The sequence below is a fragment of the Sus scrofa genome, chromosome 12 (assembly GCF_000003025.6).
Source record: "Sus scrofa isolate TJ Tabasco breed Duroc chromosome 12, Sscrofa11.1, whole genome shotgun sequence".
Taxonomy (NCBI): domain Eukaryota; kingdom Metazoa; phylum Chordata; class Mammalia; order Artiodactyla; family Suidae; genus Sus; species Sus scrofa.
Window position 1 is genome coordinate 6,323,939 of NC_010454.4, and position 20,695 is coordinate 6,344,633.

General features: G+C 58.3%; 2 protein-coding genes across 3 annotated transcripts; one reads left to right on the forward strand and one right to left on the reverse strand.

The window, feature by feature from the left end:
* OTOP2 (otopetrin 2) lies at window positions 250-9,575 on the reverse strand. The gene is made up of 7 exons (XM_003131218.3): window positions 9,344-9,575; window positions 8,732-9,078; window positions 8,066-8,202; window positions 6,605-6,663; window positions 6,005-6,138; window positions 2,962-3,839; window positions 250-857 (listed from the first exon to the last, which is right to left on the reverse strand). Exons 2-7 carry the CDS (start codon window positions 9,042-9,044, stop codon window positions 687-689), a joined length of 1,692 nt encoding a protein of 563 aa, XP_003131266.1. The 5' UTR covers window positions 9,045-9,078; window positions 9,344-9,575; the 3' UTR covers window positions 250-686.
* Window positions 9,702-17,145, forward strand: USH1G (USH1 protein network component sans). 2 transcript variants are annotated; one of them, XM_013980768.2, is made up of 3 exons: window positions 9,702-10,734; window positions 12,989-14,206; window positions 15,419-17,145. In XM_013980768.2, exons 1-3 carry the CDS (start codon window positions 10,571-10,573, stop codon window positions 15,420-15,422), a joined length of 1,386 nt encoding a protein of 461 aa, XP_013836222.1. In that variant the 5' UTR covers window positions 9,702-10,570; the 3' UTR covers window positions 15,423-17,145. The 2 variants fall into 2 exon arrangements, with proteins under 2 accessions (XP_013836222.1, XP_003131267.1); XM_003131219.5 differs by lacking the exon at window positions 15,419-17,145 and having other exon boundaries at window positions 12,989-14,210.

The following is a 20,695-nucleotide window of genomic DNA, read 5'->3' on the forward strand; positions in this document are numbered from 1 at the left end:
GGGTGGATGTGCGTGTCCTGACTGTGATTTAAAAATTCATCCCAGAGGAGTTCCCTGGCGGCCTTGTGGCTAAAGGATGCCGTGTCGTCACTGCTGTGGCTCAGGTCATGGCTATAGTGCAGCTTTGATCCCTGGTCCAGGAACTTCTTCTTCTTTTTTTTTTTTTTTAATGATTTTTTATATTTTTTCCATTATAGCTGGTTTTACATCAGCAATTCTTTTTTTTTTTTTTTTTTTTTTGTCTTTTTGCTATGTCTTTGGGCCGCTCCCATGGCACATGGAGGTTCCCAGGCTAGGGGTGTAATCAGAGCTGTAGCCGCCAGCCTACACCACAACCACAGCAATGCAGGATCTGAGCCGCGTCTGCAACCTGCACCACAGCTCACAGCAACGCTGGATCCTTAACCCACTGAGCAAGGGCAGGGACCGAACTCACAACCTCATGGTTCTTAGTCGGATTCTTTAAGCACTGCGCCACGATGGGAACTCCCTGGGAATTTCTGCATGCTGTAGGTGTGGCCAAAAAAATTCATCCTAGAAAAATAATTTTGGTGAAAATTCCACTCTGGGGCCAGCGGGGCATGGGTCGTTTCATGGCACCATGACTGCTGCCTGGGGTTCCTTCCTGGGGGGTTTCTGGGTGGGTTCCTGAGCCGAGCCCCTCCTCCCCAGGTCTCTCCAGGGCTTCAGGACAGCACGTAGACCTCCACCAGGCTGGAGACCGCATGCATGCGGTAGAAGATGCCAAAGGGCAGGCAGATGTTGACGATGGCGGCCCAGAGGGAGTAGCCGTAGAAGTCCACCTCCACGGTGTTGCTGAAGTGAGGGCGGGTCCCGAAGGCAGACATGATCCACAGCTGTGGGGACAGAGGCGTGTCAGGACCTGGCCGCCCTGGTGCCTACGGCCCATCCTGTGGGCTTTGTGGGGGTTGAGGAGATGGGGGTCCCAGCCCCCTGGCTCGTGGACATTGAGGGCTGGGTGCTGCTGAGGGGGGACCTCCAGCATCTTGGGCAGAGCCTGGCACTCGCTAGGGAGCTCAATAAATGTGCCCAACTGAACTTTCCCACCCCCCGGGCTAGGGCTTCCCCTGTGATCACACCTCCCACCCTCAGTCTGGCCCACTTCGGGTGGGGGGGAGGGGAGTTTCAATAGAAGGCCTGAGAGTTTGGAATCAATGGCTACACCAGGAGCTCTCTCCCGAGAGATGTTTGCAGGGTAGTGGTGGCGGGAGCACACAGACTCAGAGCAGGGGCAGGTCAGGATCCTGCCAGAAGGCTCTAGGAGCCCCTGCCTTCTAGCTCTGCCCCGCCTTCCAGGCTGGGAGGAGGTTGAAGCTGGAATCCTGCTTCATCTCTGGCTGTGCGCTCCAGTGCTTCCAGGATGGGATCTGAGGCAAAGAACAAAGGCCTCTGGGCTAACCCCACTCCCCCATCCCAAGTCTGTCACATCTGTGGGCACATCACAGCCCAGATCTGAGCCTACTTCTGTCCTATAAAATGGAGGAGTCAGAGATGATGCTCTCAGAGGTGATCCCGGCTCAGATACCTGGAGCAAAAGCAGCCTTCCAGGGAACTCCCAGCCTGCAGGCTTGGCCTTGGGAGAAAGGGAAGGTGGGGCCGGGGCTGGAGGCCACACCCAAGGCAGCCCAAGACAGGCAGGTGGTTTGAGGAATGGTTTTTTTTTTTTTTTCTTAATACATTACCTGTAGGAGGGACAATATTCACAGGGCAGACTTCACCAAGAATGCCCCTTGATTAGGGCATATATTTCATGTAGACCCCCCTGAGGTGCAGTCTCTCTGGAGGTGGTTCTATAGCAGGATATACCCGCACTAAGGCGATTTCTATATTCGGGGTGTTTTTCTGTTAAAGGTAACGGCTAAAAGCACTGTTTGGGGGTTTTTTGGGCTGTGTCCCAGGCATGTGGAAGTTCTTGGGCCACAGCAGTGACAATGCTAGGTCCTTAACCTACTGCGCCACAAAGGAACTCCTAAAAGGACTGTTTTTATATTGAGCAAAACTTCCCTATTTGGGATGTACTCTCACACGTTTCTGTGTGAGAGATTTCACTCCAGGGGATTATGTCTACACTGGGGCCCTTGTCTACTGGGTTGAAGCTCCACTGGGAGTATTTCTCTATGGGGATCCACCTTTAAGAAGGGTGTTCCCAGGAGTTCCCAGTGTGGCTCAGCAGTAAGGAACCTGAGGATGTGGGTTTGATCCCTGGCCTCGCTCAGTGTGTCAGGGATCCGACGTTGCCATGAGCTGGGGTGCAGGTCACAGATGCAGCTCAGATCTCGCATTGCTGTGGCTGTGGCGGCAACTGCAGCTCTGATTTGACCCCTAGCCTGGGAACTTCCATATGCCTCGGGTGCGGCCCTAAAAAGTGCCCCCCCCCCAAAAGAAGGGTATTCCTATACAGAATGTATATTTGTATTGCTAAGTCTGCTGCTATTCAGAGGCTTTTCTCTTAGAAAGGGGCTTTGCTGAATCATTGGGGAGGGGGCAGCAGTTGCGGATGGCCCCCTCCCGGCATCACTCACACTTATGCTGGTCTCTGCCACTTCCTCTTGCTGCTCCCATTAGATTATTCTAAGAAGCAGGCTGGTCACAAGTTCCCAGAAGCAGTCACACCTCCCATCTGGGAGTGAGGCCCCCCCACGACTCCCTCTCACCTCCTCCCAGCCCCCACAGCAGCGGCAGCGTTCCCTGGGTCCCCTCCACCCATTGCCTAGATGCCGGAATGCTGGAATTTCATTCTGTCCGTGTGCCCTAAAATGCTGTTTGCCAGGGGGACTGCCCCTGACCCTCTCCGAACCTGCCCCTTTCCTAGAGAGCCATACACCGATTCTCGAGTAAGCTGGAGCAAGACAGAGGGGCCCGAGTGGAGGAACCTGAAACAGCATCTTTCCTCGGCCGTCTCTCCCCCGCAGCCCACCCCGCCTCCGCCCAGTTACTCACGATGACGTTGCAAGGCAGGAGGAACAGAGCAATGTCCTTCAAGCACCGGCGTTTCCAGGGGCTCCTGGGAGCCACGATGCTGCCCACGGCTTCCTGTGGTCCTGCTGGGTTGGGCCCCACCAGCCTGGGAGTGGGTGGGCAGGCGGGCAAAGCATGGAGGGCGTCGAGGTTGGTGAAGGTAAGGCCGTGGCAGGGCTCCTTGGGGGGAGTGGGGTGAGGCTCAGCCCCGGGGGGGCCGCGGTGGAGACTCTCAATGATGAACACATTCTGGAAGGTCTGCTGGGCGATCATGAGCAGCGCGTGGGCGAGGTTGAGCGCCGCCAGCAGGTCCCTGGGGGTGCCCACCACCACGGCCACGATGGAGTAGTAGGAGATGGCGTACTGGCCCAGGGCGGCCCCCATCAGCAGGGCCACGTCCAGGGTGCGCGTGGGGTTCTTATGGTGGTCCATGGCCCGGCGATCAAATCGGTAGATGACCGAGCCGCTCAGGCTGACCAAGGTCATGAGCCCCAGGCAGACGATGGTGAAGCTGTAGTAGATGACCAGGGCCTGCTGGGCGCGGCCCCTCTCCTCGCTCACCTGGACCTCGTAGATGATCAGGACGGCCAGCCCCACCACGAACAGCATCAGGCCCAGCACCGGGCCGGCAAAGAAGGTCTCCCGGAAGAGGCTGACCGGGGATGGGGTGTGGCTGTGGCCGTGGGTCGAGGAGGCCAGCAGCCTGCCCACGTTCTTCCACATGACGTAGAGCATCGTGGAAGCAAAGAGGCTGTACTCAATGTTGAAGGGATACAGGTAGAAATACCCCTGCTGGAAGATCTGGCAGACGGCCGTGTTGCAGGAGCAGTCTCCACCGACGGCGCTGCCGGCACGCTCGACTGTGGAGAGAGGGGCACAGAGCTGCCCTCCCTCCCGTCTTCCCGGAGGCCCCCCAGAGCCTCCCCCTTTGGAAAGACGGGGTTGCTCTCGGTCGCCACCGAATCCCAAATGCCTACACCAGGTCTAGCACATTTGTTCACGCCGCAAGCATTTATTGAGCACCTACTATGTGCCAGATACTGTGGGACATGTTGGTAAACAATAGCCAGTGCTCGGAGGTCCCACTGTGGCTCAGTGGTAATGAGCCCGGCTAGTATCCACGAGGATGTGGGTTTGATCCCTGGCCTTGCCCAGTGCGTTAAGGATCTGGCGTCGCCATGAGCTGTGGTGTAGGTCGCAGACGAGGTTCGGATCTGGCGTTGCTGTGGCTGTGGTATAAGCAGGCAGCTGTAGCTTCAGTTTGACCCCTAGCCTGGGAACTTCCATATGCCACAGGTTCAGTCCTAAAAAGACAAACAACTAAACAAACAAACAAATAAACAATAACCAGTGCTCAATTTAAAAAAAATCTAGGAGTTTCCTGGTGGCATAGCAGTTAAATATCTGTCATTGTCACTGCTAGGGCTTAGGTCACTGGCTGTGGTACGTGTTTTTTGTTTTGTTTTTTGCCATCCTATACTACAGCCACAGCAATGCCAGATCCCAGCCACATCGGCAACCCATGCTGTAACGCAGATCCAAGCCGTGCCTGAGACCTACACCGCAGCTCATGACGACCCTGGATCCTCAACCCACTGAGCGAGGCCAGTGGTCAAATCCGCATCCTCATAGATACCATGCTGGGTTCCTGACCCACTGAGCCACAACTGGAACTCCTGTGGCCTGAGCGGGATCTCCGGCCTGGGAACTTCCGCATGCCTCAGACACGGCCAACAAACAAACAAGACAAACAAGCCTGAACTGCAGAGCTGCACCTTTTATCCCATCCTATTCCTTCAGGAAAACACTCCCAAGCCTTCTCCCACCAGTAATGATGCCTGGCTGCCCAAGATAGGCGAGGCTCTGGTCCCGATAGAAGGCGGCCCTTTGGCGACTGCTGAAATTCAAGCTTCCTCACGGCTCTCCCCAGCATCCAACTCAGCCTGAAAGCAGCTGCTGTCCTAGATCTCACCCGCGACCTCCCATCACTCTGGTTTGTACGGTACCCGTAGGAATGCCCACCTGCATCCAGACTGTGCCCTGTGGGATACCTCGGGCCACGGCAATCCTCTTTTGATCCCCGGAACTACCCCAGCTGCTGTTCCAGAAGGAGGAACTGAGGTGACTCACCCCTGAGGCAGGGTCCTCTCCAGGGTGCCTCTCTGTGCCCCTGCAGCCCCAACAAGTTACATTGGCCACCTCCTTGGGTTGGATTTAACCATCCCCAGAGACCCTCTGTCAGTCCTTCTGGGCCAGGGTCTCCTGAAGACCTGGATCCCTGCTTTCCATTCCTGGACCCTCCCATACTGGGTGTGTGTGTGTCTTCAAGTGAGGTCCAGATGGACTTGGCCGTCTAGTCTGATCCTGGCAGGGTGGTGGTGGTGGTGGGGCTCTAGAGAAGGCCGGAGAACTGTGGGCCTATATTTCTTCAGTATAGCATATGGGTTCAAAGCAAAGATGGATCTTAACACCAGTTCTTCAGTTTCAAGCTCTGTGACCTTTGGCAAGCTACGTAACCTCTCTATGCCTTAGTTTCCGCATCTGTAAAATGGGACTATCAATAGTACCTATCTCACAGGGTGGTGGCAAGCGTTAAGCGAGATAGTATTTAAGACACTTAGCACAGCGCCTGATGTCAAGAGCTCCGTGAATTTCCCTATTGTCGTTGCGATGACATTTCTCCTTTCTCCTGGCTGGGCACTCCTGTCTGATTCCACGCTTCCACCACTGAGCCTCACTGCCTCCCTTCCCCTCTCTCCAGCTTCATCCTTGCCCCTTCTTCCTGGAGCATAAATCCCTCCTTTGGTTGGGATGGAGACCTGGACAGTGGGGCCAAAGCTGTACTGTCCAGGATGAGACGATGCCTCCTTATACTCTTCCTCCTGGGTCTTCAGAGCTGTAGCCTGGAGCAGGAGGAGGCCCCTGACTTTCACCTTTGCCTCCATGCCCTCCCCAATCCACAAAGCACCCAGCCCAAGGCTTGGCTGCCCTGGAGCCAGAGTTAATCTGAAATGAGAGCACTCACGGTCCAGAGCAAGGCGGGTGTGGCTGGTGCTGCTGTTAGAATCGCTGTGGGAGTGCGCCTGGTGCACGGATTCATCCACCACGGCCGCCATCCAGATGGCCAGGTTGGTGGTGATGGTGAACATGAGGCCACATCTGTTTTAGGGGTGGGGGGTGGGGAGGCCCATGAGGGTCTTCGGCTGACCTTGGGTCCCTGGCAAGGTGGAGGGTTGGGGAGGCTACCCTGGGAGAAGGTGCTGAGAAGCAAGAAAGCAGTCAGGCCCCTGTGTGAGCAGGGAGGCTGGGTTTGGAAGGAACATGAGCCTGGCTGGGCTGCCTCCTAGGAGAGGGCTGGGAGTCGGGGTCCAGGCCACAGCTGCTCCCTCCCATAGGGGAAAGGACATTTGCACACTACACCTGCCATACCACGCATGCACACACCCACATATACGCACACGTACACAAGGTGGTGGAAATCAGGCTGACAAAGCCAGGGGGCCTTGGCTGAAAGCCCACCTGGGGGCTGAAAGAGGACCCACGCCCCAGGTTTGGAAGCGCTCATGTCATGCCAGGGGAGCCTGGCACCTGGGCGCGATCATCGGGCTGTGGAGCAGGTACTCACCGAGTCAGATCCAGATGGGTGTGAATACAGTCTTTAGCGGAGACCCAGAGGAAGTAAGTCTGTGTCGAGAGAGGGTGGTGGGTCATCTACTCTGCAGACGGGCTCAACCCCGGAGTGCCCTGTTCTCACCTGGCACCTCCTCAAGAGCCCTCCTGCTACCCGGTCAAGTTCATTTCAGCTTTGCAAACAGAGATGTGAGCCTTCTCTTTTCCTAGTCTAAAATAGCTCTCTGTCCTTTAAAAGTTTGCAAAATGTCACCTGGAAATGCTCTGGTCGTGGGGTTTGTTTTCTCCTTCCTTGCAGGATGGAGGAAATGGAGTTTTGACTGCCTAGATCCCTGCTTTCCATTCCTGCCTCAGACTAGGAGGGAGGAAGAACCTCGGGGGGCTCTCACCTTTCTTTGACAGCATCCCTGACCCATCCTCATCCTTTCTTGCCCTGTATCCTTTGCTGTCCTGGCTCTCACCTGGCTGCCCACACATCTTTGCTGTCATGTTTGTTGATGTTGGTGTATCTGTATTTCCAGTTTGCCTGAGTATTCTTCAGATTCATAAAGTGCAAAACTAAAACTACATAGGAGTTGCCTTTGTGGTTTAGGGGAAACGAATCTGACTAGTATCCATGAGGATGCAGGTTCGATCCCTGGCCTCGCTCAGTGGGTTAAGGATCCGGCATTGCTGTGAGCTGTGGTGTAGGTCACAGACCCAGGCCCGGCTCGGATCCTGTGTTTCTGTGGTTGTGGTGTGGGTGGGTAGCTACAGCTCTGATTCGACCCCTAGCCTGGGAACCTCCATATGCCATGGGTGTGGCCCTAAAAAGACAAAACCCCAAAGAACTAAAACTACATAAATACCCAAGTCATAAATGTAAAATTTAAAAACTGGACAGCAGGGATAGTGTTTTGGGAGAAGGAACTATACATGGACATTCTGGGCAGAGGTTTTTTTCTGGTCCCGTGTGAGACCAGTCCTGCCTTAGCTCAATCAGATTTTCCAAGTGTTATGTACATGAAAATAAAAACTTGAACTTGTCTGAAAAAATCCCATGTGCAGGATGCCCTTCTTCCTGAACAAATACAGAATAGAGGGGACATGGTGGAGGCCAAACTGGCCGTGCCCACAGCAGGACCCTGAGCTGAGGCCGATGCCCTCCAAGTGCATCCAGGGAGGGCAGGCCAAGTTCTAGGAGACAGAGAAGCTGCCACAACCAATAGTTCCCAGGAGTTAACTACTGGAACTGCTGAAGTTGAAATGAAATCGCAGGGCCCACATGTAAGCGCTCATACTTGGCTATTACTTCCAGTGCCAAGTGCTTCCAGGTTTATGGACTCAAAGGCTCTGCACTGTGGGCCTATCCCCACCTTCACGGACTGCTCAGCGCTGAAGAGGAGTGGAGCTCAGGTCTCCTGCCCCCAGGCCAGGAGTTGGCTCCCTTCCACTCCAGGACACTCTTCCCACCCACCTGGACAATGACAAACACAGCCTGGGTGAGAGGGTGCAGGATCTTGATGGCTGACTGGCACTCAAAGAAACTGGAGTAGTAGCCGGTCTTGAAGACATCCATGACCAGAGTGCAGATCCCAAACAGCACCAGCCCACCTAGGAATGAGGGGTGGGAGGGTGCGGATCAGAGAGGCAGGAGAGAGGGCTTACAGATTTGCGCATGGCTGGCTAGGTAGTTGGATGGTTGGGGGGTGGACGGATGGACAGCGGGATGCTGAATGGGGGAATGGAAGGATGAGCACATGACTGAGTGGGTGGATGGACGGATGTCCTTTTGAGCCCCTATCTCTTTAGGGCTGCATAGATAAGGGGAAGGGCCTTCCGTAGGCTCTTTCGATTGCAGCTAACATCTGTTTTCTGCTCTCCATCAAAGTCTCTCCATGACCACCTTCTTTCAATCTTTAGATGGGGCAGAGAAATTCCTCTCCATCCCTCAGCCCCCTTCCAGACTCTTTCCCTTTCTTTTCTCCTTCAGCACAGCCCACCTCATCCTCAGACACATCTGGTCCTCCCGGGAGGGCACTTCTCATCGGTCTACCTAGGGCACCCAGCAATTCCTCCGAGAGCCTCTGCCTCCAGCTCTGCGCCTGGCCCACCCCACTTCCATCTCCACCTCCCCAGGCACCTCGGAGCCAGATGGGACCTGCGTGTGAGTCCCGATAGGGGACAGAGTCAGGGCTGCGCACGGTGCGAAGGAGGTAGAAGAGGATCCAGAGCCCCGCCAGCAGCATCATGGCGGTGAGCAGCGCGAACACGTCGGTGTCATACACGGCCACCTTGTTGAAGGCGCCGCCGCTGATGAGCGTGCAGGCGAGAAGCAGCACGTTCACGGACAGCAGCACGGACAGCAAGCGGCCGCCCTTCTTCCACACCTCGCGGGGGCCTGCCCGCGGCGCCGGCGGGCTCTCCTTGGGGCCGGTGGGCAGCTCCTCGGACATGGCAAAAAGCGACTGGAGGAGTTTGCAGGGGTCACTGTGGGGGAGAATGGACAGGACCCCAGGTCAGCCCCGAGGGCTCTCCTTCCTCCATCTTATCCCTAGATTTGTGAACCGGGGAGCTTCCCTGGGAGGGTGGGGGCTGCGGGTGGAGGAGGAAGCGCTGGAGATGGGGAAGAGAAAAGCCAGTCGTGCAGTTCTCTTGATCGAGGGCAGAAAAGGAAACGGGGCTGCAGCCCCGTCGGACCCCATCCAATGGCCCATTCCCCAAATCCGTGGACCGTATAGCCCAGGACACCTACCTGACTGGGCCGAGAGCCCGCGCTGAGCTTGGGGTCAGGGGGCGGGGAGCTTGTCCTCTCTCTCACGCCGTGCTGGATGGACGCTTTATACAGGGGAGGGCAGGGTGATTTACAGCCGCGGGAGCTCAGCTCCATAAACCTCTCAGTCCCGCTCACATGATCCATCTTTTTTCCGAGCTGAATTTAGGGAAGAGAGCACGGGAGCCAGATAAGGTGAGATTTATATTTACCCATTAAGAGGCGCCCCCTCCCCCGCGGCCCTGTCACCTCGGCGCATCCAGGCTCGGGCGCGGCCCTGCACTGCGGCACCCAGAGGGCACCCCACCCCCCGCGCCCACCGCGCCCTGGCGCCCCGAGATCTCGACACCCAGAGTCCTGAGAGGTGATGCTCAAGAGACGCCCCAAGGGCCCGAAGGCAGCCAGACGCCCTCCCAGCCATGGTGGCCCTATACCTTTGTGGTCCTCCGTTGCTGCCCCAAGATCAAGACCCCGTGGTCCCTTTCCCCGACACCTTCGCGGTGGTCGAAGTTCTCTCTTCCTCTGTCCCTTCCCCCGTCCCAGTTCCGCTGGATGCTACGAAGTGGGACTTGGATTCGAAGTTCTCGCCCAGTCCTCTAGCGCCCCCTGCTGGAACGCGGCCGGCCCATCTCCCGCGAACGAGCCGACCGAATCCAGATCGCTGACCGTCTGGCGGTCGGTTCTCATAACCCTCTTAGGCCCACTGTCCTGGGGGTCAGGGCTGTCCTCAGACACCCCTCCCAGCCCTTGGCTCGTTCCCTTGACGGATGGAGACATTGGGGGCTGCAGCACGGGGACTAGTGAGGACAGCGTGGGGACTGTCCCCAGACCCGGCTTTACGTGGCGGGACGCTCGAGTGGGCACTTTTGGAGAGAGGCAGGGCCCTGTGCGCTTGGGAGCAGGTCACTGCGGCGCGCTCGGGAGCAGGGTGTTTAGGACCCAGGGGCGGTCCGGGGCGGCCCTCTGGGCAGCGGGAGATCCTCCCCCACCTTCCCTGCCGCCGGGTGAGCGGCTCAGATGTCCGAGTAGCAGTAGCGGCGGCTCTGGCGCTCCGCATTTCTGTCTGAGGAGGCGGGGGCTGGCGGCCCTGGCCCCTGCCCGGCCCCCTCCCCTAACCCCATGCCTCAGCTCTAACCCCACCGCCCTCCCCCGCGGGGGGCATTTCCCCGGTCCCCGGCGGTCCGTCCAGTCCCGTCCAAGTCAGGAGCCATGAATGACCAGTACCACCGGGCGGCTCGGGATGGCTACCTGGAACTCCTCAAGGAGGCCACCAGGAAGGAGCTGAACGCCCCCGACGAGGATGGCATGACCCCCACCCTCTGGGCTGCATACCACGGCAATCTGGAGTCCCTGCGGCTCATCGTGAGCCGAGGGTGAGTAGTCCTGCCCTCGCCCCAGCGCCGCGGGGGAGGGAGGGGGGAGGGCTAAGAGAGCCTCAAGGCTGCTCTGGGCCCCTGAGACCCCCACCCAAATCCAGGGCATCTTTCCTTCCTGCTCTGAGCCACCCTGTCCCTATGACAGACCCTAAGGCAGAGCCTTGGAGATGGCCAGTGTGTGAGGGGGAAACAGGCCGAGGCCTGTGGCATTTGTGACCTGGATGTAGGGCTAGGAGGAGAGGGGCTGGGACTTGGGGGTCCATGACTGTGGGAGGGGCTTCAGAGTGAGGGAAGATGGGAGGGATCTCCTGGGTGGGTAGCCAGCCCCTGGAAGCAGAGTGAGGGGCATCGTGGGAATGAGAGAGAAGAGGCAGAAGCCTCAAAGGGGCCCTGAAGTGGGGCTGGGGAAGGAGAAGCTCTTCACTGCCCACCCCCCAGCCTGGGGTCCAAGGGGCCCCCCCTGCCAGAGGCCCCCTTCCCCCCCACACACACTGGATTTCACACAGCTCCCTCCCTGCTCATTCCTGGGATTTATGGGCACTGTTCACAGTACAAAATGTCACTCAGTTCAGCCCCTGCATTAACTCCCTCTGTGCCCCTCCCCCACCACAGGCTTCCTCTCCCCTCCCCCCAGTTGTCCAGGGCGAGGAATGGGCATTGAATCCAGGGATCAGGGTTAGGGAAGGGGTTTGGAAGTTGAGGAAGACGGGGTCCAGGGCCACTGACCTGGGCTCCCTAGGGCTGAATGACACTGGGGACCACTCTGCCAGCCCCAGCAGTTTAATTATGAGAACTCAGGTTGACCTGGACACCAGGGTGGCCGGGACAGGGAAAAGGCGTGTAAGAGATGGCCCCAGGAGGGTTAACATGAACATCTCAGGCCCTGGGAAATCATGGTGGAGGGACAGGGGCCCAGCTGGCCCTGGTGCCAGGCCTGTGGCTTGAGCAGGTAGTGGGTGGGGACCCCCCTCTTATCCTCCCTCCGTGGCTGCTCCCCAGACCCAGCAGCGGGTGGGAGCAGCCCCTAAGACCAGGCAGCAGAGACACATTCCAAGAGGCCAAGACTGGCTCCCGTCCATGCCAAGAGGGCACACAGTGATCCTGCCATCCTGCTCCCCCCTCAGAGAGGTTTATAGAAGGAGGGAAAGAAGGAGCCCCTTGGTGCACCAAACCCCACAACTCCTGCACAGGGCAAGGGTTGGTGCTTGATGGGGAGTGGGCCAGATGCCCAGCAGCTCTGGTCCATGTGGTCCTGAAAGACATGAAAACCAGTAAGGGCAATGAGGAGGGGGATGCAGGGGGAGGTGCTTGAGACAAAGAAGTGATTCTTCCTCCAGCCCTTGCAGGGCGGCCTCCTCATTAGTGTGGGGCTGAGGGCCTGATCTAGGCCCCTGAGGGAGGGGTGAGTTGGAGGAGCCAGCGGGAGCATGTGCAAGGGGGGAGGGGCCAGTCTGGGGATGAGGGTGTTGGAGGGGGCTGTGTGGGTCCCCTGGACAGGTCCAAGCCTGTCTGCCTGGCAGAACTCCCAAAGATGGGCGCCCCCCAGACGGGAGGGCAGCTGGCAGCTGGGCCCAGGTTACAGCTGCCCTTCCCCTCTGCTCCAGTCCTGGCTGCCCCCACGCTCCCCTCCTGGCCCAGGCCAAGACCCAACACCTGCTCTCACACGCGGCCTTGCCAGGCCTGGCCCTGCTCCCTGCAGACGTGGCCGTGCCCGCCGACACGTGGGCGCACACCTTCACACGCACACCCTCACACTCAGCCAGGGCTCAGGCCCAACACACATTATGCTCTCATTCGCTTTTACTGTCACTGCTGCACTGACAGCCACACGCACCACCACGTCTAACTGGAGACCCGCACTCGGCCCTGGCCCGCCACCTCTCTGGGCCAGCTCCCCGCTGGGCCCCATGAATAATTCACTCCTTTCTCTCAGGGCATCAAATATTTATCCCCTGAGATTCCCAGCCCTCCGTTCTCTAGGGGAAGGCCCCGCCCTGGCCACGCCTTCTCTGTCGCCCCGCCCCCTGCGTGCCCGGGCAGTCTTTAACCCTGGGCCCACTGGAGGTGTGGCCGGTGGCTCAGGGCTGCGCGTCTCCTGGAGTCAGAGGACAGTGCCCAGCCCATCGAGTCCCCCTGGTGTGCCAGCGGGGAAGCTCGACCAGGCTGGGCGCTCCCCACACCTGCAGCCAGTGCCAACAGCCAGCCTGAGCTCATGATGGCTCATCACCCCTCTCTGCGTGTCCTCCTGCAGGGGTGACCCGGACAAGTGTGACATCTGGGGCAATACGCCCCTGCACCTGGCAGCCTCCAATGGCCACCTGCACTGCCTCTCCTTCCTGGTGTCCTTCGGGGCCAACATCTGGTGCCTGGACAACGACTACCACACGCCACTGGACATGGGCGCCATGAAGGGCCACATGGAGTGCGTGCGCTACCTGGACTCCATCGCCGCCAAGCAGAGCAGCCTCAACCCCAAGCTGGTGGGCAAGCTGAAGGACAAGGCCTTCCGCGAGGCGGAGCGGCGCATCCGCGAGTGCGCCAAGATGCAGCGCAAGCACCACGAGCGCATGGAGCGGCGCTACCGGCGCGAGCTGGCCGAGCGCTCGGACACGCTCAGCTTCTCCAGCCTCACGTCCAGCACCCTGAGCCGCCGGCTGCAGCACCTGGCGCTGGGCAGCCACGTGCCCTACTCGCAGGCCACGCTGCACGGCACCGCCAAGGGCAAGACCAAGATCCAGCGGAAGCTGGAGCGGCGCAAGCAGGGCGGCGAGGGCACCTTCAAGATCTCCGAGGACGGCCGCAAGAGCGTGCGCTCGCTCTCGGGCCTGCAGCTGGGCAGCGACGTGATGTTCGTGCGCCAGGGCACCTACGCCAACCCCAAGGAGTGGGGCCGCGCCCCGCTCCGGGACATGTTCCTCTCCGATGAGGACAGCGTCTCCCGTGCCACACTGGCGGCCGAGCCTGCGCACTCGGAGGTCAGCACCGACTCAGGCCACGACTCCCTGTTTACCCGCCCGGGCCTGGGCACCATGGTGTTCCGCAGGAACTACCTGAGCAGCGGGCTGCACGGGCTGGGCCGCGAGGACGCGGCGCTGGACGGCGGGGGCACGCCGCGGGCTCGGCTGCAGAGCTCCCCCAGCCTGGACGACGACAGCCTGGGCAGTGCCAACAGCCTGCAGGATCGCAGCTGTGGGGAGGAGCTGCCCTGGGACGAGCTGGACTTGGGCCTGGATGAGGACCTGGAGCCCGAGACGAGCCCGCTGGAGACCTTCCTGGCCTCCCTGCACATGGAGGACTTCACCCCCCTCCTGCGGCAGGAGAAGATCGACCTCGAGGCGCTCATGCTGTGCTCCGACCTCGACCTCCGCAGCATCAGCGTCCCCCTGGGGCCCCGCAAGAAGATCATGGGGGCCGTGCGGAGGCGGAGGCAGACGCTGGAGCGCCCGCCGGCCCTGGAGGACACGGAGTTGTGAGTGATGGGAAGATAGGGGCTGCAAGGCCCTGGGGTGGGGGGCATCTGCCTTTTGGGGAGTTGAGGGGGGGTAATATCTAGGTCGCCATCAGTAGCATTGCAAGAGTGCCTTTTTTTTTTTTTTTTTTTTTTTTTAACGCTGCCCCTGCGGCATATGGAAGTTCCCACGCTAGGGATCTAATGGGAGCTACAGCTGCCAGCCTGTGCCACAGCCCCTGCAACACTGGATCTGAGCTGCTACCACTGCAGCTCACGGCAACGCAGGAGCCTTAACCCACTGAGCAAGGCCAGGGATCGAACCTGGATCCTCATGGATACTAGTTGGGTTCGTTTACACTGAGCCACAACAGAAACTCTGGTCCACACTTATTTACCCCCAATTTTGGGGGAGGAGTGAAAGCCGCCATTTACATGGGTGACATAAAATGCACCTCGATTTTGGAGATGTCAAAATGCAGGAAACCGGTGTCTTGGAAGGGATGAGACCCAGCGGTTATAGTAATCACGGCGGGGAATGTTGAGACCTCTCCCGGGTCCTGGAGATGCCCTTGCACTTCATCCTCCCCAGCCCTCCGTCCAGGGCCTGTATCATCCCCATTTTACAGGTGAGCAGATGGAGGTTCAGAGGGTTAGAGCCGATCACTCAGAGTTGTGCTGCTGCTCAGTGGGGGGCCAGGCTTGATCCCCCGTCTGTGTGGCTTCAGAGCCTAGGGAAGAGGTGACTCCTCCAGGCTGGAGGGTGTGGCAGCTGGTCATCTCTCCAAATGCCCAAGCCCTCAAGGCAGGTACCTTACCTGCTGGTCCCTGAACCCTGTAACCAGGAACTCAACCGCATGCTCTCCACAGGCCCAACAGTGGCCTGGAGGGTAGAAGTGTCATGTTTGAAACGCCCGCATGTGGAGCTCAAGGCTGCTGTTGCGCAGGCAGTGCTGTGGGCCCATCCCTGCCCTGCCCCTGTGTGCTGGCATCCCACAAACCCAGCGAACCCCCTTTACCCCATGCCATCCCCTTTATGTCACACAGCTGGGCAGGGGTGGGTGGGGGAGGCAGTCTGTTTTCAAGTTTGGGCACGGGGAGGGCACCCCTAGGCCAGCGGCCCCATTCCGGACCAAGCGCCTGCCCAGAGGGGGTCAAAATAGTTGGTCCTGGCTTAAAATGATGTCTCCAGAGGCCCTTATCTGAGGTCTGTGTCTGTCTTTTTCTCCACAGATAATGGGGGGCTCCTCTCCCCAGATCAAAATGAGGTGCAAGTTGCCACAATCCACGGTGGGGCCACGAGGTCCTCGTACTTGCCAGCCCTGCGGCTCCCCGGCCCCTCCCCAGGAGCAAGGGTCGTGCGGGCCATTTCCCTTGAAAGTCTCTCCCTTCTCTGCCACAGAGGATGTGGCCTGGAGGCAGCTGGAAGGCCAAGAGAGTGATCCAGAACATCGATCCCGAGGGGTCCCGGGGCCCCCGAGCCACCCCTCCATGAGCGGCTCTAAAGGACATAGGCATTCATGGAAGGCCAGCCTCAAGTGCAAGGGCCGGGCCGCTAGATGATGCGCCCATTAGAACTGGGTGGGAGCGGGGGTGGGGTGGGCCTGTCCCAGGGGCACTATCTCTCCCCACCCCTCCTCTGAGGGTCCTGCTGTCCTGCTCAGGCTGGAGACTCCTCACCTCCTATGCTGTCCTGAAGGGAAGAGTTTGGGCTGCCTCCCCCCACCCCCTGCCTGCCACCCCACAGAGAAGGGTCCCAGCCAGACTCTTCAGCCAAATGCCTTCCCTTTAGTCCCCGCCCCCGCCCCAGCACGGCCAGCCCCCTTCTCTCCTTCCACTGGCCATGCTGGGGAGTTGTAGTGCCAGGCTGACCTGGGCTGGAGGTGACTTACCCCAGGGCGGGGCATGGCCCGACTCTGCCCTCCTCACCCTGTCTTTCTCCACTCTCTCATCTGGGATATGCAGCCTGGTCACCCCCCTCCCAAGGACCCCAGAGTGTCAGAGAATAGATCCGAGGTGCTAGAGCAACCCACGGCAGTATTATAGCCCCGAGGCTAGCTGGGCATGCTCTGGGCTGGGAACAGTCTTCTGCTGCCTGGCTCAGAGTCTCCCAGGCCCGAGACAGGCAGAGACTGGTTGTGGCTGGGTGTCCAGCTGGGTGTGCAGCCTCGGGTGGGCAAGTCCTGCCATGTGGACATGGGGAGTCTGAGAATGTGGACAATCTAAATGGCTGATTGTCCCCGGGGTCCCCAGGGCTCTGTGTTCGGTTATTTGGTGGATGGCACTGGAGGTCTGGGAGCAGCTGGGTGGCTGCCTGGTTCTGCATGGACAGTGGCAAAAGAGAGAGCACAGCATGGGTCTCTGCTCTGTGATGCTGGTGATGCCAGGGGAAAGGCCAGCCTCAGAGGGTCCTCAGACTGGGTCACAGATGTGGGAGAGCCTCTCAGGAGCCCACACATTGTTTGCACATAGGCACCCCTGGCAAATGTGCCCCCAGCAATGGTCCTCCTATCTCTGACCTTCAGCTTGGGAAGCAGCTCCTACTGGGAGCATTGCCACAGCCCCCAGCTCCTTCCTGGGCCCCCCTTGTCTGGCACAGGGGAAAGAAGCCCCCCAAAGAGTGCCACAGACCTCCCTCTGGTGTGTCTGTGTTTGGGTGTGTGCACACAGGGGCACAGAGGCTCAGAGCTGGGCGCGGGATGGAGGGGGTCCCTGTTCCCACACTGAAGGCTTGGGTGCCTGCCACTGCCACCCTGAACCCACCTCAGTCCTTCTACCCATCCTCTGGGCCTGGGGCCACCCCCAAGTGCCGATTCGACTTTCCCAGGGCCCCAGGCGCTGCCCTTTCTCTCCTGTTCCCTGGCCTTGTACTGCCCCAGCCCCCCTCCGGGTTCTCTCAGTGCTGGGCTGGGCAGACTCCCTGATTCCCCCACTGTGCAGCAGGCTCATTATAATTTTTGTAGCGAATGTTCTGCATCCTTGTCATGCTGTGTCTTGTTTTAATCCTTTGGGGGTGGGAGATGGATGGGGTGATGAGAGCGAGAGGGTGGAGGTGGAGAGAGGGAGGGTTTCTTTATGCCTATGAGGACTTGATCCTCTTCCTGGGAGGGGCCCTGGGATAGGTGGCTGCCCCTGCCCGGCCCTGGCCCCAGCTGCTCCCATGCGTCTCCGCAGGGCCTTCCCCCATCCCTGGGTCTTTCCCCTGCTCTCTCTAGACCCAGAATTTTGAGCTGATGGAGAGAGAAAGTTCAAAAGAACTATGACAGGAGACTCCCGGGAGCTGAATGAGGAGAATGGTCCAGGTTCCAGCCCTGTTCCCTGCAGCTGCTGAGGGCAGGTCAACACTCTCTGCCTTCCCACTGGGTCTGCCTGAGCTTCTCCAGATGGGAGCAGCAGCCCAACGCAGGAGCCTGTCATTGATCACCAGGGTCCCACGAGCCCTGGTCTCAAGGCCCCAGCCCACCCCTGGGAGGCCTCCAGGGGAGGGGTCTCCCTTTCCCTCTCTCTAGAGCCCTCCTTTACGCCAGGGGGTAAGGCGCCCCCTTCAGCTGCAGGACACTGGGCTCTGTTGTCTCAGTTAAGTCTGGGAAAGGGCCTGGAGTCCTTTTGTTTCCTTCCCTAAGGCTGCTGGGCCAAGTGCTTCTGTCAAGGGCAGCTCACGACAGCCTCCTCCCTCCACTACCATCAGAAAGGTCCCCAGGACATGGTGCAGCCAGACTGCCTAGCAACCATCTAGACGTTCTAGGCCACCGCCTTCCACTTCGCAGATGAAAGACGTCAGGCTTACGGAGGGGTAAGTCTGGATCCAAAACACAGGCTGGCCGTGGCTACTGCCACGCATTCCTCAACCCCAGGCTGCCAAGGGCGCCAGTAAAGATGTAAGCTTCTGGAGCTCCCTGTCGTGGCGCAGTGGAAACGAATCCGACTAGAAACCATGAGGTCGCTGGTTTGATCCCTGACCTTGTTCAGTGGGTTAAGGATCTGGCGTTGCCGTGAGCTGTGGGTAGCAGACGCGGCTCGGATCTGGCGTGGCTGTGGCTCTGGCGTAGGCCAGTAGCAACAGCTCCGATTCGACCCCTACCCTGGGAACTTCCATATGCTGCAGGCGCGACCCAAAAAAGACAAAAAAAAAGATGCGAGATTCTGCCCTCTGATGCTCCAAGAGCGGGGTCGGGGGGTGGCGTCCCTCACCCTGCGACCCCTACTGGCCGACCTGGTCACTGCACCTACTTCACAGAAGACGAGCTTCCAGGTGCCGCCAGTTCAAGGAAGGACATGAGGGGAGGGAGACTGGCAAAGAAGAGACAGAGCGGATCCTAGCGTCACCGTGGAGGCGGACACTAACCGGAAGCAGTGGAGGCTGGGGTCTTCATGGATCCGTGTAGCTGGAGGGTAGAAGCCTGGGGTGCAGGAGCAGAGGCTGCTCCAGAAAGCCCGAAAGGGACCCTAAACACAGTGAAGGGAAGAATTGTACACGGTAGGGATTCAACTTTCTTGACTCCGTCCCCTAAAAATTTAGATTGAGGTTAGGGAAATTCTAAAAAAACTAGGAATTTCTTGGTGACCTCGTGGTTAAGGATTTGGCGTGGTCACTGCTGTGGTGTGGGTTTCTGCATGCCAAGGATGCGGCCAAAAAAAAAAAAAAAATAAAGCTAGAATAATCAATGGTTCTTGGCTTTTGGGGATTAGAATTTGCTACCAATATGGACACTTTCCTTGGGGGGAAAAGATACACATCGAGCACACATACAGTCATGTATAAATTTCCTTGTAACTCCAGACAGTTCCTGGAGCCCAAAGAGGTCCAGAACCCCAGGTCATGAAGCCTTAGGCTGCTGTGAAGTTACATCATAAATGGGATTACTGATTTGATGGAGATGAGGGTGGTGGAATGAATCAGAGGCAGGAAGGGGCTCCAGGTATGGGGCACATCCTTTTAAATTTTTTTTTTTTTTTTTTTTTTTAGGGCTGCACTCATGGTATATGGAGGTTCCCAGGCTAGAGGTCCAATCAGAGCCACACAGCCACAGCAATGCAGTAGCCGGGCCTCATCTGCAACCTACACCACAGCTCACAGAACGCCAGATCCTTAGCCCACTGAGCAAGGGATCAAATCTGAATCCTCATGGATGCTGGTCAGATTCATTAACCGCTGAGCCATGATGGGAACTCCATCTCATTTTACAGATGAAGCAACTGAGGCCACAGGCCAAGGGACTGGCCAGGGGCTCACAGAGCCACCAAGTGGGCCAAGTGGCACTAAGTCTCCTGATGCCTTCCAGCTGCCTCCTGTCCCCATGTCGGACCAGTCCTGGATAGCGCCATACCCCTGTCCTTCCAGTGTGTGCCTGTGTCACTTTTCTGAGACAAGCCTGGATGTACAGGAGGTGGCAGTACCCAGGGGACAGCCAGATCTGGGCAGCAAAACTGGCTCTGCCCCTTTCTAGTTGTGTTGCTTTGGGCAAGTTACCCAGGCTCTCTGAGTCGGCTTCCTCATCTGTAAAATAGGTATAATTTCTATGTGTTAAGCCCACAAGTCATTAGGAGGGTGAAATGATAATGCATGTAAAGCACTTAATGCCCCGCCTGATATTTACTACACACCAGTTACACTGATCACAGTGACGAAACAGGCCCCTGGGGAGCTCCCTGCATTTGTGGTTCCAGTCGCCCAGTAGGGGAGTCCTAGGCGGTCCCAGGGAGCAGTCCTGCTTTTCTGATCCCTATAGGAGACAGCCGGGTCCCACTCCTGGAGAAGGCCCTGGAGGCATCCTGATCAGACCAGTAGGGGGCGCTGACAATCCAGAGAGCCGCTGAAGAATAGCTAGCTAAGGGCGGGCCACCCACAGCGCTCACCTGCACGGACAGAGGGAGGGCTTGGGCTGAGAAGGCAGATCAGGTCATGGGGCCACTGGACAGGATACTGAGGGCCTGGCGAGAGGGTAAAGCTTTGTGTCTCCAGCCTGGGGAGGTGGGGGAACAGGCTTTCAGAGGCATTACCTCCCAACCAGAGAGTCTGCCTCTTTCCTTTCTTGGTTTTTGTCCAATTTTCCCCTCCTGGTTCCTGACACAGAGCTCCTAAATTCCGCAGGATTTCCTGGGTGAGAGGAACAAGCTTTGTTCTAATGAGATACCTCTTTTTTTTTAACCATGCCCGTGGCATATGGAGGTTCTTGGGCCAGGGATCGAACCTGCACCACAGCAGTGACAATGCCAGGTCCTTAACTCACTGAGCCACCAGGGAACTCCTAAGGAGGTGATTCTTGATGGGCTCCTGGATGGCTTCAGGATGGGGACTGGTCACCAGAAAGACCAGGCCATGATTAGACACTTTCAGCCCCAGCCCCACCCCTTGGGGGGAGGGGAGTGGGGCTGGAGGCTAAATTATTAATTGATTATGCCTTCACGATCAAGCCTCCATAAAAATCCCCAAATCGCATGATTCCAAGAGCTTCGGAGTTGGGGAATGCCTCCACAGGTGGATTCCACGTGGAGCTGGGTCGAGGCTTC

What these genes read in the sequence shown, in the direction of transcription:
- OTOP2 (XM_003131218.3), bottom strand. Translation starts at nt 9,044, where the DNA reads ATGTCCGAGGAGCTGCCCACCGGCCCCAAGGAGAGCCCGCCGGCGCCG. An exon ending in ACCCATCTGGATCTGACTCG is followed by an intron (nt 6,139 to 6,604) that starts GTGAGTACCTGC and finishes CCCCTAAAACAG; the next exon opens with ATGTGGCCTCATGTTCACCA. An exon ending in CACCCGCCTTGCTCTGGACC is followed by an intron (nt 3,840 to 6,004) that starts GTGAGTGCTCTC and finishes CTCTCTCCACAG; the next exon opens with TCGAGCGTGCCGGCAGCGCC.
- USH1G (XM_013980768.2), top strand. Translation starts at nt 10,571, where the DNA reads ATGAATGACCAGTACCACCGGGCGGCTCGGGATGGCTACCTGGAACTC. An exon ending in CGGCTCATCGTGAGCCGAGG is followed by an intron (nt 10,735 to 12,988) that starts GTGAGTAGTCCT and finishes GTCCTCCTGCAG; the next exon opens with GGGTGACCCGGACAAGTGTG.